Source organism: Equus quagga, chromosome 15, assembly GCF_021613505.1.
Source record: "Equus quagga isolate Etosha38 chromosome 15, UCLA_HA_Equagga_1.0, whole genome shotgun sequence".
In the NCBI taxonomy this organism is placed as follows: domain Eukaryota; kingdom Metazoa; phylum Chordata; class Mammalia; order Perissodactyla; family Equidae; genus Equus; species Equus quagga.
The window spans coordinates 39,422,738-39,438,817 of record NC_060281.1 but is presented as its reverse complement, the minus strand read 5'-3'; the positions used below and the strand labels follow the sequence as shown (position 1 = coordinate 39,438,817).

Genomic DNA, 16,080 nt, shown 5'->3' with positions numbered 1-16,080 from the left:
CTCTACCATCTCAGAATGTGGCTTCCATTTTGGTCACAAGATGGTCCCTGTACTCCAGCTCCAAGGACCATGTTCTAGACAAAAAGACGAAGGAGGAAGTAGGAAGAATATGGGCCTCTCTTGAGAAACACAACCCAACTACCTCCACCTACAAATCATTGGCTCGAACTTAGTCCTTTGGTCTTTCCTATTCTATAAGGGGGATGGGTGCATTGAAGTAGTCCCCCAAAATGGGTTTGATCAATAAGGAGAAGCAGGGAATAGATACTGTACAACCACCAGCCATGTCTACCACAAAGCCTAAATGCAAACTGCTGGAATTTAATCAAATTCCACAAGCCAAGTTCACTTCAAAGCCCTAGAAGCTTTAATCACTGTCTTGAGATCACAATAATGTGTCTTGGGAGGCCCTAGGCCACAGATAGGACCAGTTATTCTCAAATACACCTTATAGAAGCAGGATTCACAGCCTATCCAGAGTCTAACCTCAGAGAATACAGAATCCTGCAGGCAGAGGAGAAACAAATATACCTGAAAATACAAATGTAGCGCAAGTAAGGGGCAGAGAGTGGATGAAGCTCTCAGCAACCCTCCAAATAAGAATGCTCTGAAAATGTAAGACATGCCCATCAGTTACTGGCAGCACTGCCTCTGGAAACCATAAAATTATATGATGTGGTCACGGATCTGAGACTTGAGTTTCAGAGGTGCTAAAACAGTAGAGTGGATCTGGTTTTCTTTCTGTTCGTACATCCATTTGGCTCTGTTGTAAAAGATGTCCTCCTCCATGTGTCCACCTACATGCACACAGATGTTACAAAATGACCACAGAAATGTTGTAATTAACGCATCTCTTCCTCTCTTCAGTCTTTAAAGTCTTCTAATTTTTCTGCTTAGTTCTGCTGATAAAAGTATTGTGATATAAAAGACATAAACAAATGTATATAATGAAATACTGATTATACACAAACACACAATGATTCAAATAGGTAAACATAAACAGTGGGGGAATTAGGGCTGTAATTTTTCTTCTTTTCTACAGTCCCATACAGTTTCAGTTTTCCTTCTACCTTCCTCATTGGTGTCTGCCCAGCAACTGATGAGAAATACCCCTCTGAGCCAATCAGAAAAGTCATTCTTCCAAAGAGAGACTGCTTCTCTTTCTCACAGGAAACAGCCTTTCTTTCCTTTCTCTTTCTTTCAGAGCTGACTGTTAATTAACTACAACGGAGAAGTATTGATTACCTTCATTCTGTGGGCTGTAATTTTCAGATGGAAATGCCAAGGGGTAAGTGGGGGAAATTGGTAAAAGCCAGTGCCACAGGCCCTGGAAGGAGAGAGGCTAAAAAGCTGAGAGTGGGTACAGGGAATTCCTCACCCAGAGAAAGGGGTTTGATGCTTGTGTGTGAGATGAGGGGATGGGGGATGAGGGCAGGTGCAAAAGGTGAGGCCCTGCATCGGGAAATTTGCTGGGAGAGAGACAACCTGAATGAAGAAACTTGCCAACTGGGTATTCTTAAGAACTTACTCTAGCCAGAAAGGAGCAAAGGACTCAATCTCTCCAGCTCATGTCTAGGAAGGTATCCTAATAGATTCTAAAAAAAAAGTGCCTCAAAGAATTATATGTAAACATGTTCATTACAGAATTATTTATAATATAGAAAAATCTGCATCAACCTCCATTTGCAGCATACGTATCCATATGCAACAGTTGGAGCATGAATAAACAACACGTTGTCCAATCACAGAGGGATTATCATACAGTTATTAGGAATTACGTTTTTAATAAAGAGCTTCGTTTATAATTGTAGCAAAATTGGATTCACCTTGGGTATCTAAATTGTGTCTACAGTTTGCTATTGTAGATTTTACTGTTTTGAACAGCCTTAAACAGAACTCCTTGTGTTAACATCTGATTGCTTTACTTTAAGAGTAATTCGTACAAGTGGAATTTCTGGATCAAACGATGAAACATTTCTAAGGCATTTGGCATATATATATATATATATATATATATATATATGGCCAAAATACTTCCAGAAATATTTGCATTCTCGTGAAGTGAAGTTTATCATTACCATAACAGAGTATTTAAATTATATATTTTTCCCTATTTTAAAATTATGCATAATTAGGAACAAAAATCAAGAAATACCCTAAAAAGTAAGTGTAAACATTTTTCCCCACTCTGAGGACAGCAGGGAAATTGTGGCTATTATAGTAATAATAATAGTCCTCTCTAGCAGCACAGAGAACAGTTTGAAGAGGAGAGGATGGACTGAAAGACAACATTTTGTCTGAAGGTGTTCAGGCTTCAGACAAGGGTCTGAAGCACCGCCAGCTGACCAGACTTCTACTCCCTTGTCCCCCGGCAGTTCCCGGACTTGCAGGTACTATGACTGGGGCCTCATCTGGTTGGTTTTGGAGGAGTTGGTATTTTCTGAACAACAAATATGTTGCAGTCACTATAATTGCTTGTAACAATGATTTATTATTAAGTTATATACGAAAACTTTTAAAATTTAAAACATTCATATAATTTCCAAAATATAGGGCAAAAAGGATAAAAGTATCTTTTATTCAATCCCCAACTCTCAGTGTAGCCTGTATCCTTTCAGTCTTCTTTTAGGGCAATGACAAAAATGTATATACAAATTTATAGCTTTGTTTTTTTTTAATAGAATCGTTAGTATTGTTCTGCAATGTGCTTTTTGTTCACTTAATATATCTTGATTATCTGGGTTAGTGATTATAAATTAGTCTTAACTGCCTCATTGAATTTTTTTGTAGCAATGAGCCATTATTCAACTAACCAGTCTCCAATGTTTAGGTTCTTGATCGCTCTTTTACTTTTAAAGATAATGCTGCAGTGTCATCCTTACACGTTCTTCTCTCTGGATTCATGCAAGTGCTTGGCTGACCCAGATCTGGAAGGGGATCTGCTGGGCTGATTATGCACACTTCAAAGTTCATATTTCACATTGTTTCATGAGTAACTGAAGTTCAAATAGGTTTTGTCACATGGCTGACTTCACACAGCTTGTGAATCCGAGTGCCATTACCTAGTTTCCACATCCTTTTTGTTCCTACACCTAACAGAGTGGGCCTGGCACATAATGTGTGCTTAGTAAATGTTTATTGAATGAATGAATGATAAGATGGGTGAGAGCTGGTCTTATTCCTAGCTCTCCCATTCACTGGTCTTGTGATTAAGAAGTGGTGGCTTCAGCCTCTGACTCCAGAGCCTCCACCAGGGGGTCTGCCTGGATCTTAAGCAGAGTCTGATGCGGACATGATTTGAAGGTGGTGATGGCTATGGGTTGAGGCTTGGAAGATTCCACAGTGTTGCTCCCAAGATGTGCACACCATCAAGTCATTTGTCACCAACCAATCCCACATGATATCTTCAGGGAAGGAGAGGATACAAGATGGGAGAGGACCAAGGGGGCAGGGAGGGTTTAGGTCCCGAGGTCTCGGTCCTGTCTCTGAGTGATCCACCTAGGCCTGCTCTCAGGCTCTCCACTATCTAGGGATTCAAACAAATCTGGAGTGGCTGGGATGGAAGCCAAGCATGAACTCCAGTTTGAATCAAGCCTTGCCAGCTGGCGACAGCCCCACACTTCCTTATCACAAAGGTTCACAGTGATGCCACAGACCATGCCTAAAAGATGGTGGAGTTGCTTTTCTGAGCCAAGAAACAGTTGGGAGCACTGGGCTGGGAGTGGGGAGTTGCAGGGGTCCTGCCTCTGAGCTTAGAGAACCTCAGCATTTTGTAGAGGCATGAGCTTTGTTAGGCTGCTATGTGCTCCCGGCTGGACATATTGGCCCCTTGTTCATAAGTCCCAGCTCTTACATCTCTGCCTCTGAAACCCACTTCTCTACCAGTGGAAAGACTAAGACCAGGGAAATTACCCATTGCTGGTGAGCCCAGAGGCCATCTGCCAAGGAGCACTGGTGAACATCTAGAGAAAGAAAGGCAGGAAATGAATAATTTCCTTCCTATGGATATTTCTCCTCAAAAGAACAATTGTGAAAAGAGTGCACTGAAGCATACCCAGTTGTAACACTCTTACATGCATATGCAGGACATGCTTGTTCCTTGAAACCGCTTCACTGGAAAGTAGGAATAAATACATTAATACGGACAAGTCCCAGTGGGAGCACAGGAGGCCAGGCTGTGCTCTCTGAGTCAGACTAAAATAGCAGGTCACTACAGAGGCAGGTCACTACTTGTCTTCATAACTTTCCACCTCCCATCTTGCCAGATGACAACATGTTAATCTGATCATCTAAATTGATTTAAAATTCTAATATTTATTGGTTAATATGTTACCCCTCATCCATTCACTCATTCAACAAATATTTACTGAGGGTTCCCTGTGAACCACACACTGTTGTACCAGCTCTTACATATCAGTAAACAAAATAGACCAATATCTTTAGTTTGTGGAGCTTCCATTTGAGCAGGTAGAGACAGACGGTGAACACATGATATGTTAAATGGGGAAAATTCAATGGGCAAAAGAGCAGGCTCAGGGGGTTGGGAGCAGTTGCCATAATCCTGTGGTCAGGGAAAGTCTCATGGAGGAATGAACTTTAGAGGAAGACCTGAAGGAGGTGAGGGAGTGAGCCTGTGGATACTGGGGTCAGAGAGTTCCAGGTAGAAGAAAGAGTCAGGGCCGAAGTCCTCTGTTCTGGCCTGTTCAAATACCAGCAAGAAGGGCAGTGTGTCTGGAGCAGATGAGGAGAGTAAGGGAGATGAAGTGAGAGGCGCAGGTCCTGGAGGGCCATGTGGGCCATTGCAAGGACTTCAGCATCTACTCTGAGTGAAATGGGAGCCACTGGAAGGTGTTGAGCAGTGTAGTGACATGATGTGACTCAAACACCATTCAGGTTCTTGTGTTGAGCACAGATTATAGGGGACACATATTGAATCAGGGGACTCAGAGAGAGACACATTTGGACTGTAGAGTCAAGGATTTCCTGATGGGTTAAGGGTTAATACATGTACCTTTATCAGGACATACATAACATTTATATGTTAAATGTATGTATACTTAACATTTCATATTTTTACGAGTGATTTTTTATGTTGGAACTCAAAGAGAATTTTAGTCAAATTTCTCAAACAGAAATTTTAGTAGGAAAGGATGTTGAGTCACAATATTAGTGACTCTGTGTTTCACCCTGAGTCAGCCTTTGGAGATGGAAGTTTAATGCGGAATTCTTCATCTTCTTCCAGGTCATAGTTTTGCCTCTTTCCACCGTCTCTCTGCAGCACAGATGAAAATGGCAAGTTCCTTAAATTTCCCTCTGCTCGACCTCTTTGTCTGCCTCGTCTTGGTCCAGCTGCTTACCCCTTGCTCAGGTAGGGAACATTCTGATTTTATGTATCTGAAGAAGACAATTACCTGTTAGTGCCCTGTCAGAACCTCTGACAACTTATCATACCTATAAATCCAATCCTAATTGAAGGCGCACATGCCATTAAGACAAATTTTACTTCTGTTAGGATCCTGTTCCTCTCTAGGTTTTCCGTACCTCACCGACATGTGTGAGATCCCCCCTCCCTTACCTTCGTTGTCCCAACTTCCTCTGATGGAGCTTCTCCTTTTACTTATCAGCTCAGTTTTGTGTGATTGGACCCCCTGGCCCCATCCTCGCCATGCTGGGTGAAGACGCTGATTTACCATGTCATCTTTCCCCGAAGATGAGTGCAGAGACCATGGAGCTAATGTGGGTGAGATCCAGCCTTAGGGAGGTAGTATATGAGTATGCAAATGGGAAGGAGGTAGAAGAGAATCAGATGGCAGAGTATCAAGGGAGAACTTCGATTTTAAGAGATGGCATCACTGAAGGGAAGGCTACTCTCCGAATTTATGATGTCACAGCCTCTGACAGTGGAAGATACCTGTGTTATTTCCAAGATGAAAACTTCTATGAAAAAGCCATGGTGGAGCTGGAGGTTGCAGGTGAGCCTCCAAGTTTTGTTCTCAGCTCATTCCTCCCTAGGACCTGGAAGCAGAGGAAGAAGTCATCCTCCAAATCCACCTCAGAGCACCCTGGCTGGTCACTAGGAACTGCCTCCACTGCCTTCCCACTTTGTTTCTTAGTCTCTTGGAAAAGACACAGGTTTTCGTCTAGGAATAATCCCTCTTGTACCATATAACATCAAGCAACGAACTCCCTCATGCTGGCCACCAGGGTCTAAGACAGGAATTGAAAGGTCAGAGTTAGGAAGAATAAGAAAATATCTCCTCAGCGATGGCACAGAGTTGTTTGGGTTCAGTTGTGTTCCAGATGGCTTCTGTGGCTCCTCCAGGTGCACACTGCTCTGGGCCCCCAGAGGCTGACTTGTAGGACAGCATCTGTGCTGCCAATGTTCTCCCACCAAAGGCCCCCAGGATCACACCAGCAGTTGACCAAGTTGTGTTTATTACTTGTTGCAGGGAGGGAGAAGGCTCATGTGTGGTAATCATAGGGTGTCTCAGTTAAGATGGTGTTAGAGAAGATTGGTATAGAATTTGGGCTTGTGTTAGGGGATTCGGGAGGGTTTATGGAAGTGGGACTTTGATCTGGCTTGGGTCTATCAGGAAGCTGCAGGGTGTGATTCTGTGGGTGGGTGTCTTAATAAGTCTTATCAGGAGGAAGACTAGAGTGAAGCTAAAGCCGTAATTGGTTAAGGAGCAGCAGTCACTCATAGCCAGGATAGGGAAATGTTTAGTCATGATTGTGGTTTAGACTGTGTACATGTTTTCCTCTACGGTCAAACATGATTGTTGAGTGGTCTTCTTTTTGTCTTGACCCATCATAGTGACAAGGTCCCCTTGTCTGATGTTGACGTTCCTTGAAATTGCTTATGTTCAACAGGAGAACACTGAAACCAGGCCGATGTCCAGATGTCAAGGGTTGCATTTCTCTTTCTCAGGGCTCTGTCTTGCCTGTGGTTTCTGGCTGGGTTGGTCAATAGGGGGCCAAAGCAGAAAATGGAGGGAAGGAGAGGAGAGAGAGGTCCAGGTACTTACTCCACAGACTTTCTCCCTGTAGGACCACCTCTAGCTGGCTGCATTCCATTCCCAAAGCTCCCAGCTCCTCTCAAGAAAGCTGTCTCTATATGATTTTCTTCTTTAAGGCTTCAAAATGGCTTCTTTTCCACCTCCCTTTGGGTTTAGCGGTGGCTGGTAACAGCTCCACTATTCTTGGCCCTGGGGTGTTGCTCCATCCTATGTAGTTTTCCCCTCACCACAACCATGCATTTGTAAATACCTCCTTAATGAAACTCCCCTTGAATTATCTAATGTGCTTGTGTCATTGGATTCCTGTTGAGACTCTCATTAATGCAAGAGGCTTCTTTGTAAAGAATTCAGGCTCAATTATCCTTCCACAGCATTGGGTTCTGATTGTCACATTGAAATGAAGGGTCATGAGGATGGAGGGATCCATTTGGATTGCATGTCCACTGGCTGGTATCCTCGACCCGAAATACAGTGGATAGACGCCAAGGGAACAGACATGCCAGCTGTGCCAGGACCTTTGGAGTTGGACGGAGCAGGTCTGTATGCAGTCGCAGCATCTGTGATCGTGAAAGATGACTCTGAAGACGAGGTATCCTGTATCATCAGAAATCCCCTCCTCAGGCAGGAAAAGTCAGCCAGGATTTCCATTGCAGGTCAGTACCCTGCTTAGTCCTAGGTATACTGTGCTCAGCTGTGGCTACTGAAAGAAGGAAGACGTGTAATTCTTTGTTGCTGATTTGGATCTTTGTAGTGAATATAAGGCACAGAGCAGGGATCCAGAGCCTTTTTCTTACTTTTGGCATGTTTCTTTTCCCCATAAAGCTATTTATGTCACAAATATTTACTAAGTATTTCCTGTGTGCCAGGCACTGTGAGAAGCAGTGAGAACTGGGGGAACATGGTAAAGATCAGACCCTTAAGCAAAGACAAATGACAAAATGGGAAAAAAATATGTACGATTGATGTCTTATAGAAGGAACTAATCTGCTTACAATATAAAACAACTCAAAATGAAAATGAGCAATAGAAAATAGAAAAATGAGCAAAGGGCATGAATTATTAGTTCACATAAAAGGGAATAACACATAAGGTGATGTCCTATCTCAGTCTATAGAGGAGCAAGTATTAAAACATTTACCACTTGTGATTGGAAACTAAATTAAAGACAACAAAACCAGGTTGCAGATCACACATTCTGATGGCAGGATTGTGGAGAGAGAGTCACTTTCAGGCATTTGTAGGTACAATTTGGTATATTTTTGGTATAAATTGGCACAACTTCTATTAGGGGCAGTAAGCAGTATTTCTCCCAACTACTTATATATTCATCTCAGAATCCCACTTCTTGGAACTTCTCTGACAGATATGCTTGTATGAAATGTATGCGTATGTATGAAATGACCCATGTAAAAGGCTATTTGCTGTAGCATTCATTATGATAGGGAAAAGTTTGAACCTATGCAAAAGTCCACCAGTGGGGAACTTCTATGCAATGGAATGTTGCACAGCTGGGAAAGAAAACACAAACATTTGCTCTGTCCTAATGTGGCAGATTCTCTGAGATGAAGAGAAAAAGCCACATGCAGAGTGGTTTGTGTAGAATGCTGTCTTTGGTGTAAAAAAGAAAAAAATAGAAGGATATTTATATTTAAAAAATTTAATACACACTTGAATAACACTCACTTCGTGTCACACTCCTCACAAGCATTAATTTAATCCTTTAACCTTATGAGTACGGTACTATTATTTCCCTCATGTTACAGATTAGGACACCAGGAACAGAGCGGTTAAGAATTAGTTCAAGATCCCACAGCTAGTCAAGTGGAGGAGCCAGAATTTGAATGCAGGCCCTCCAGCTCCAAAGTTCCTATTCTTAACAACCATATTAAGCTGACTAATCAGATACTAATAAATGGGGGGAGGGAGGAGGCAGTGAATGGGAGACTTGGACAACCTTCTATATTTTTTTGATATTTGAACCATGTAAATGCAAACTATGGAAAAATTAAATTAGAAAAAATGTGATTCTGATGGTCAAGTAACTCCTATTCACATGTGAGAAGCAGACATTTTAAGACAAGGAATAGACTATTTTATAGTAAGAGTTTACCGAAGTTTTCCCCAGAGTTTTCTGTGACTTTAGGTGAAGAATCATTTAAGGTCATGAGATCAATTCTGTGATCCCCACCCTGGGGGTGAGAGGCTAACGCTCCATTCCATTGCAGACCCCTTCTTCTGGAGAGCCAGGCCCTGGATAGTAGCCTTGGCTGGGACCCTGCCTGTCTTGCTGCTGCTTCTTGCGGGGGCTGCTTACTTCCTCTGGAAACAGCAGCAGGTGATAGAGAGAGTGCAAGCAGAAAAGGAAGAGGAACGATGGGCAAGAGGTATCAGACCAGGGAGGGAACCTGAGACACTGGCTTAGGGGAGGGTGCCCCTAAGGATCTCACCCCATCGCCACCTCAAGCACCAACCACTGTACTGGGTCATTAGTAGGTTTTATTTTCCAAAGGTCCTCCCCACTCCATCCCCATAACAGTAATTTTTTTCCCTGCTTATTTTCCAGAGTACCTCCAGCGTATACTGAGTAAGTTCAGATTCCCCGAGGGGTCCACCATGGCTCGGTATCTCTGCCTTAAGCTGCTTCATGACACTTCAGGTTCCTTCCATTGCAGATGTATGAGAGATGGATCGCCTGTCATGGCTCATGCCTGAGTGTCTCCGACACTTTCTCTGAATTTGCATCTAAGACTCTCTGCTCCAATATTTCCCAGCCCCTTTCCTCACCCCTAACTCTGTCCAAGGCTGAAAAATATCCAGGATCCCTTTACCAAGGGAAAGAAATAGGCTGGCTCTTTGCTGGGAAACATAAGGGAGTTGTGTTTTTTATTAGGGAAAAGAGCCTTCAGTCTCTCTCCAGGAGGGCCCCACAGACTCTTCAGCCCAGCAAGGCACCAGGGAATATCCAGGGTGCACTTGACAGGAAAGGAGGAGGAGGGGGATGGAACTCCCTAGATAAAGTGCCCTCCCTATGCTGGGAATCTCACTAATTGCTTTACATAATCCGTAGGCTGCTGAGAGGAAAACAAAGAATGTAAGATCTAAAAGAATGAGGAAATATGAGAAGAAGGAGAGAGAAAAGTGCATTAAAAAAAAAGCAGTACCACAGTGGCTTAGTTGTCATAGACTTGTTAGAATTGCTTTTAAAAAAACAGTGTCTGAAATTCCCTCATTAAGTTGTCCGATTCTTTTTCGAAGTAGGCAGGACATCATAAAGCCTGAGAAAGATGGATTCTAGTACATATACATGTCCAGGTATACACACAGTGACACCTGTGCCCCTGTATGGGAGTATGGACACATACAGAATAGAGCTGCCAGGTCTCAGCTTGGAAAGCACTTGCATGGTGCCTGTGGTATATCAGCACGCAGTTGATGGGAACAGGGAAGGCACTTCATCGAGGGAGTTCCATCCTCCTCCTTTCTTTTCAAGTGCACCCCTATATGTTCCCTGGTGCCTTGCTGGGCTGAAGAGTCTGTAGGCCCCTCCTGGAGAGAGATTGAAGGCCCTGTTCCCCATTAAAAACATGGCCTCCCTGTGCTTGCCCCCAAACAGCCACCCTTATTTCTTATTGATGTTCTCAGATTTCATATTAAGGAGGAGAGGGAGGAGCGCATTGAACAGGCAGAGGGAGAAGGTAGGGATGGAGGGGATGGGGGTCAAAAAGAAAGATTAGGTTGGTGCAAAAGAAGAGAAATTAGATCACACAGAAGTGACATAGTTCAGGTGACATCTCTACCTTTCTTCCATTGTAGGTGGATTGAAGTCTCTGGACTATGATGGTGAGTGACCCTGAGCTCTCTGAGTTTCCTGGCACGTGTGTACTAAGCACTTAAACATTTTCTCTGTTGCATGACCCATTGGCATTCCCAGTAGGAATAATTAGATCTAGCCCAGAGGCTCATTTTCTGTGGGAGACACCACCCATGCTTTTCTGAAACCCCAGAAAGGACTTTCCAGACACAGGTTCTGGCCAGTTTCAGTCACCCCTTACCCTGCTGGCGCGTAGGCTCACACCCTAGCAAAGCCTGCCCATTTCGCCTGCAGCCCCAGCATGACGGAGTGAAGGAAGTCCACTACTTTTTAGATTCTGATTCGGCAGAGCTGTAGATTAAGGAAGCTGGACATTGGAAGAGACTGAAGAAAGGGAGAGGGAAAAAGCTTAGTGAGGAGAATGGATGCAGCAAGAACAGAAATAATGCCCGTTCCCTGTTTGTGTCTCCTGCCTTTCAGAATGGAAGATGGCCCTCTTCCAAGCTGGTGAGTGAATCACTGTATGCTCCCTAGGACAACAACCTGAGGGACCTTATGCCGTTTTTCTCCAACTCTTGAGATTCCGGGAAGAAATTCCCCATGACTGGGAGTGTTTCAAGTGGGTGACTTGAAGTCCTGGTCTCAAAGCTTTGCCCATCTCCAGGGCCTTCCTGCTGAGAGCCCAGAGAAGCAGGGAGGATTGCTCTCCTAGGTCCACAGATCTTCATGGGAAGGAAGAGGCATAAAGGGTAGACTGAGGGAAGGAGAGGCAGAGTGAACCAACACTGCAGGGAGAGGGAGGACGTGGAATGACCAAGGAGAGAAGGCAATGTGCAAAGATTTTTACTTTCCCCAAGCTTCTTATGCCACCTCCTGCTGCTGAGTGTCTCTAAGTCAGTTAACGTTCTGGACTTCAGTCTCCTCGTTTTTAAACGATGATCATAATCTCTATTATGTGAAGGTAGAGGTAAAGACTAAATGAGGTAATGAATGTGTATGGGTCATAAAAAACCAACTGCAAATAAACGGCATGTTCAAACTGGGTGGTTTGAAGAAGGTTTAGAAAAGGAACTCTTTACAAAGGCAGGATTAGGGTTAAAGGAAACCAACAAGGGAATGTGATGTTCCCCAGGGGTCACAACAGTGGTGATCTGTCACCACCCATAGGTTTGAAGGAACAGGGAGAGGGAGAAGTTACTGGAGCCCAGAGGAAGCCGTAGCTCAAGGACAGGGCTGCCTGAGAGGAGTCATGCCTGTGTTAGGCCATCACCATCCGACACTGGCTGGGAGGAAGTGGGGGAAATACATGTTTGCTTCTCTTCTCTTTCTCCTTCCAATCTTCAGCTAGTACCTCCCATTGGCCAAACCCAATAGGTAACCAAGGCAAGGGAGCCCAGTGATGCTGTCCACAGAGGACAGATTGCTGGGGCCCAGAAGTGGGTAGAGGAAGGAAGAGAAGGGATCTGGGAGCACAGAAAGCCCCCAACATGCCCTCTAGCACAGAAAAGGCATGGAGCTACTATAACATCAGGTACTTCCTCCATGCCTAGCCCTGGGCTTCGTATAAAACATTTGTTGTCTTTTTCTACCCAGAGATTAGTACTTTTATCCCCATTTTCCAGATAAGGAAATTAAGGCTCAAAGATATATAGCTTCAGACTATGGAAAAAGAGACTGTAGAAAGAGAAAAGTTATTCAGCTCAGCAGTGGCAGAGCAAGGATTGAAATGTAAATCTATGTGACTATAAAGCACAGGTGGACTGAATCATTTTTGGGGAGAGAAATGGGAAAAAGATGGAAGGAAGGAGCCAACTAGTGACGTCAAGTTAGGCAGATCCTGACCCTAAACACTGTACTCCACTGAACAAAAGACCCCTGGCCCTTTCCTTTGGTGTTGCTGAGAGGGTCACATTCAAGGCAGGCTGGGGACACCAGGCTCTGGACTTGGCCCTCCTCTGCCAGACCCAGGTCTTGAAGATCTTGAAGGTCTGATGATCTGAGGTCTGGGAACAAGGATTGAGCCCACGACCCGTGCCCAAACTTTCTGCAGCGGATGTGATTCTGGATCCAGACACAGCAAACCCCAATCTCCTTGTTTCTGAGGACCAGAGGAGCTTGCAGTGGGTGGACCAACGACAGAATCTGCCAGACAACCCTAACAGATTTGATTCGCATTACTCTGTGCTTGGCTGCGAGAGCTTCACATCAGGGAGACATTTCTGGGAGGTGGAGGTGGGAGATAGGAAAAACTGGCATGTCGGGGTGTGCATGGAGAATGTGGAGAGGAAATACTCCATTTGTAGAGCACCCAAAAATGGATTCTGGACTATGGAGCTGTCTAATGGGGAAGACTATCAAGCTCTCACTCACTTCAGGACCAAGCTGACAATTGCCAACCCTCCTCAAAGAGTGGGGGTTTTCCTGGACTATGAGATTGGTGAGGTCTCATTCTACAATGCTGTGGATGGATCTCATATCTACACGTTCCCGCAAACCTCCTTCTCCGGGCCTCTGTGCCCTATTTTTGGAATTTCAACACTAGATCCCACTGCCTTGACCATTTGCCCAGCACTGACCTGAATGCAGAGTTCTCTTGTTACTGACCTAGTGTCAGAGCTTTCCCTGGAGACCCCAGGCACCCTGGGCTCTGCTGATTGGAAGGGACTCTAAGGATGAAGTAACATCCTAGCTTCCCCTTGCCCAGCGTGGAGCTGAGGGCCTCCTCCTTCATAGCAACACATCACAACAATGAAATACTTGCTAAATGCACACACTGTGTGAAGCACTTCACTCATATTAATTCCATTATTCCATATGACAGTTGAGTTTGGTACCACTTTATTGTCTCCCTTCTATAGATAAGGAAACAGGGATGCAGAAAATTGAATTAACTTTCCCAAGGTGACTCAGCAGTGAATGACAGTTAGAATTTGAACAATAATAACTAAAATGTATAGATAACTGAAAATGTACTGGGTGTTGTGCTAAATGGTTTAAGTGACTGTTACTCATTTAACCCTTACAAAAACCCTGTGAGGTAGTCTCATTTTGAGAATGTGGAAACTGAGGCAGGCCCAAGTGAAGTAACTTATATAATTCACACAGAAATTTGTGCTGCTGGGAGAAGTTAAGCCCCTGTCCTACCTCCTGGCCCTACCCTGTTCTTTTCCTGTCCTGTTTTCCCCAAGGTACTATAAGCAGCCCTGAGTCTTGCTGCTCAGGGCACCCCAGGGTGAGGCTCACTGTAGGTGACTATGGAGGCCACATCCCCACTTGGTACCTTCAAAGTTGATTGTCAGAGCCATAGGTCTGGCACTTCATTGGGTTGAGTGTGCAGGGCGATGTGGTCCAGAGAGTGAATTCACAGGGACTGCATCATACAGGATGTGAAGGGATTAGAGACCAAACCCTTCACTAACAATGGGCACATGAGTACTCACTCTGTCAATGTGATGCATGATTAAGGAGCCAGAACCAATCTTCCTACTTTGAAGTTCTCTACAAGCCTAAATTAACACCTAAAGATTGTCTATGGAATAACAATTTGGGAGGACAGAAGCTAGATGAACTTAAGTGGTATTTTTATCAACACTGTAGACTCCATCTCCAGGAAAGGGATATTTCCGCCCATGATCATGCATTGATGTCAGTGGATGTTCCTTTGTACTGATGGATACTGGGGAAAGGCTACTCTTCATTATCATCACTGTTATTGTTCACCACGGTATCCACTCTACTCAGCATGTGGTTGTCAAGTTACATTTCTTAAATAAAATTATTAATAATCTTCACTCTTCAACTGAGCTTTTCCTAGATTTTAAACTCACACTGTTTAACCACCACAGTTTCACAGTTTCCTTCTTTGCAATATTTTCACAAAATCCTTATTTTGTTAGTTTTCTATTGCTGCCATAATAAATTAACACAAATTTCAGGACCTAAAGTAATGTAAATTTATTATCTCACATTTCTGTAGCTTCGAGATCCAACATGGGTCTCATCACGCAAATATCAAGGTGCCTGCAGGCTGAGTTCCTTTCCGGATGCCCTGGGGAAGGATCTGTTTATTTGCTCATTCTGATTGTTGGCAGCATTCAGTTTCCTGCAGTTGTAGGACTGAGGTTGCTATTCTTTACTGGGTGTCAACTGAGGGCTATTCTCAGCTTCTAGAGGTTGTCACCTTCCTGGGCTTGAGGCCCCCTTTCTCCATCTTCAAAGCAGTAATGGCAGCTTGAGTCCCTCTCAATCTTTGAATGTCTCTTGGTTCTTATTCCTTCAAATCTCTTTGATTCTTCTGCCTTCTTCCACTTTTAAGAACTCAGGTGATTATATTCAGTCCACCCAGATATTCCAGGATAATTTTCCTAAGATTCCAGGGTAATCTCCTTACTTTAAGGTCCAAAATCTTAACTCCATCTGTAAGGTTCCTTTTTCCATATAATGTACCATATTCATGGGTTGCAGAGATGATGGTGTGGTGTATTTAGCCTGCTGCACTTACCATAGTCACAGCCTCGCTCACTCTGAAGGAGGAGGAGACCTCCATTCTGGTAGGCCCCTCTATAGACTAGGGGCCTCCATGATTGGAGATGCCTGTGAATCTTTGGAAATTTTATCTGTAGCTCTTTCTTCACTTACTAGACTAAGGTATACAGCTCAGCGTGTACTTCTCCAGAAAAGATAAATTTCACTGGTGGATACAATATGTGGTGAAATTTCTACCTTATCCCATCTCTCAGTTTGGTTTCCCAAAACTGACTCTGAGTCATGGACTTGAGTTCAGGTAGTCTATTTTGGAAGCGATCCCAGGAAACCCAAGTTTGAAAATAGGTAAGAGGAGATGCCAACTAGGTAAAAAATTCAAGAATATATGTTAATTATTTGGTTATCGTGTGGGCGACTAGGCTCGGTCCCACCCAGGAGACTCTAAGAAATCATGTGAAAATATAGGCTATTCCTCTGAATCCTCCTATTAGGGTTGGGGAGCCTGGGTCATTCATCTAAACTCTTATCCCCCTTGGTTGAAGGTGGTCCCTGGGATGTTCCCCTGCACTTCCAGGTTGGGCTGCATGTATGCAAGGGAGCAAGCATCATTGGTTGTAGGGAAAGCTCTCAGGTGGAGAAGAAGGGCAGGCACCTGAGAAATTGTTCCCTTGCAGGAAACTGTCTACCTGAAGTGGATCAATGGGCTACAGGATTGGGCATCAACAGTATTTCTTTATAAGTCTCTGCTTCTGAGAATATACTGAATGT

At 44.0% G+C, this 16,080-nt stretch overlaps 1 protein-coding gene across 1 annotated transcript; it reads left to right on the top strand.

The window, feature by feature from the left end:
* The first annotated feature begins 1,193 nt into the window (after window positions 1-1,193).
* LOC124226707 (butyrophilin subfamily 3 member A3-like) lies at window positions 1,194-14,629 on the top strand. Its single transcript, XM_046640348.1, has 10 exons — window positions 1,194-1,288; window positions 2,247-2,390; window positions 5,243-5,368; window positions 5,625-5,972; window positions 7,388-7,669; window positions 9,242-9,400; window positions 9,580-9,690; window positions 10,830-10,856; window positions 11,308-11,334; window positions 12,878-14,629. The coding sequence occupies exons 3-10, from the start codon at window positions 5,284-5,286 to the stop codon at window positions 13,405-13,407; spliced, it is 1,569 nt and encodes a 522-aa protein (XP_046496304.1). The 5' UTR covers window positions 1,194-1,288; window positions 2,247-2,390; window positions 5,243-5,283; the 3' UTR covers window positions 13,408-14,629.
* Window positions 14,630-16,080: the final 1,451 nt, after the last annotated feature.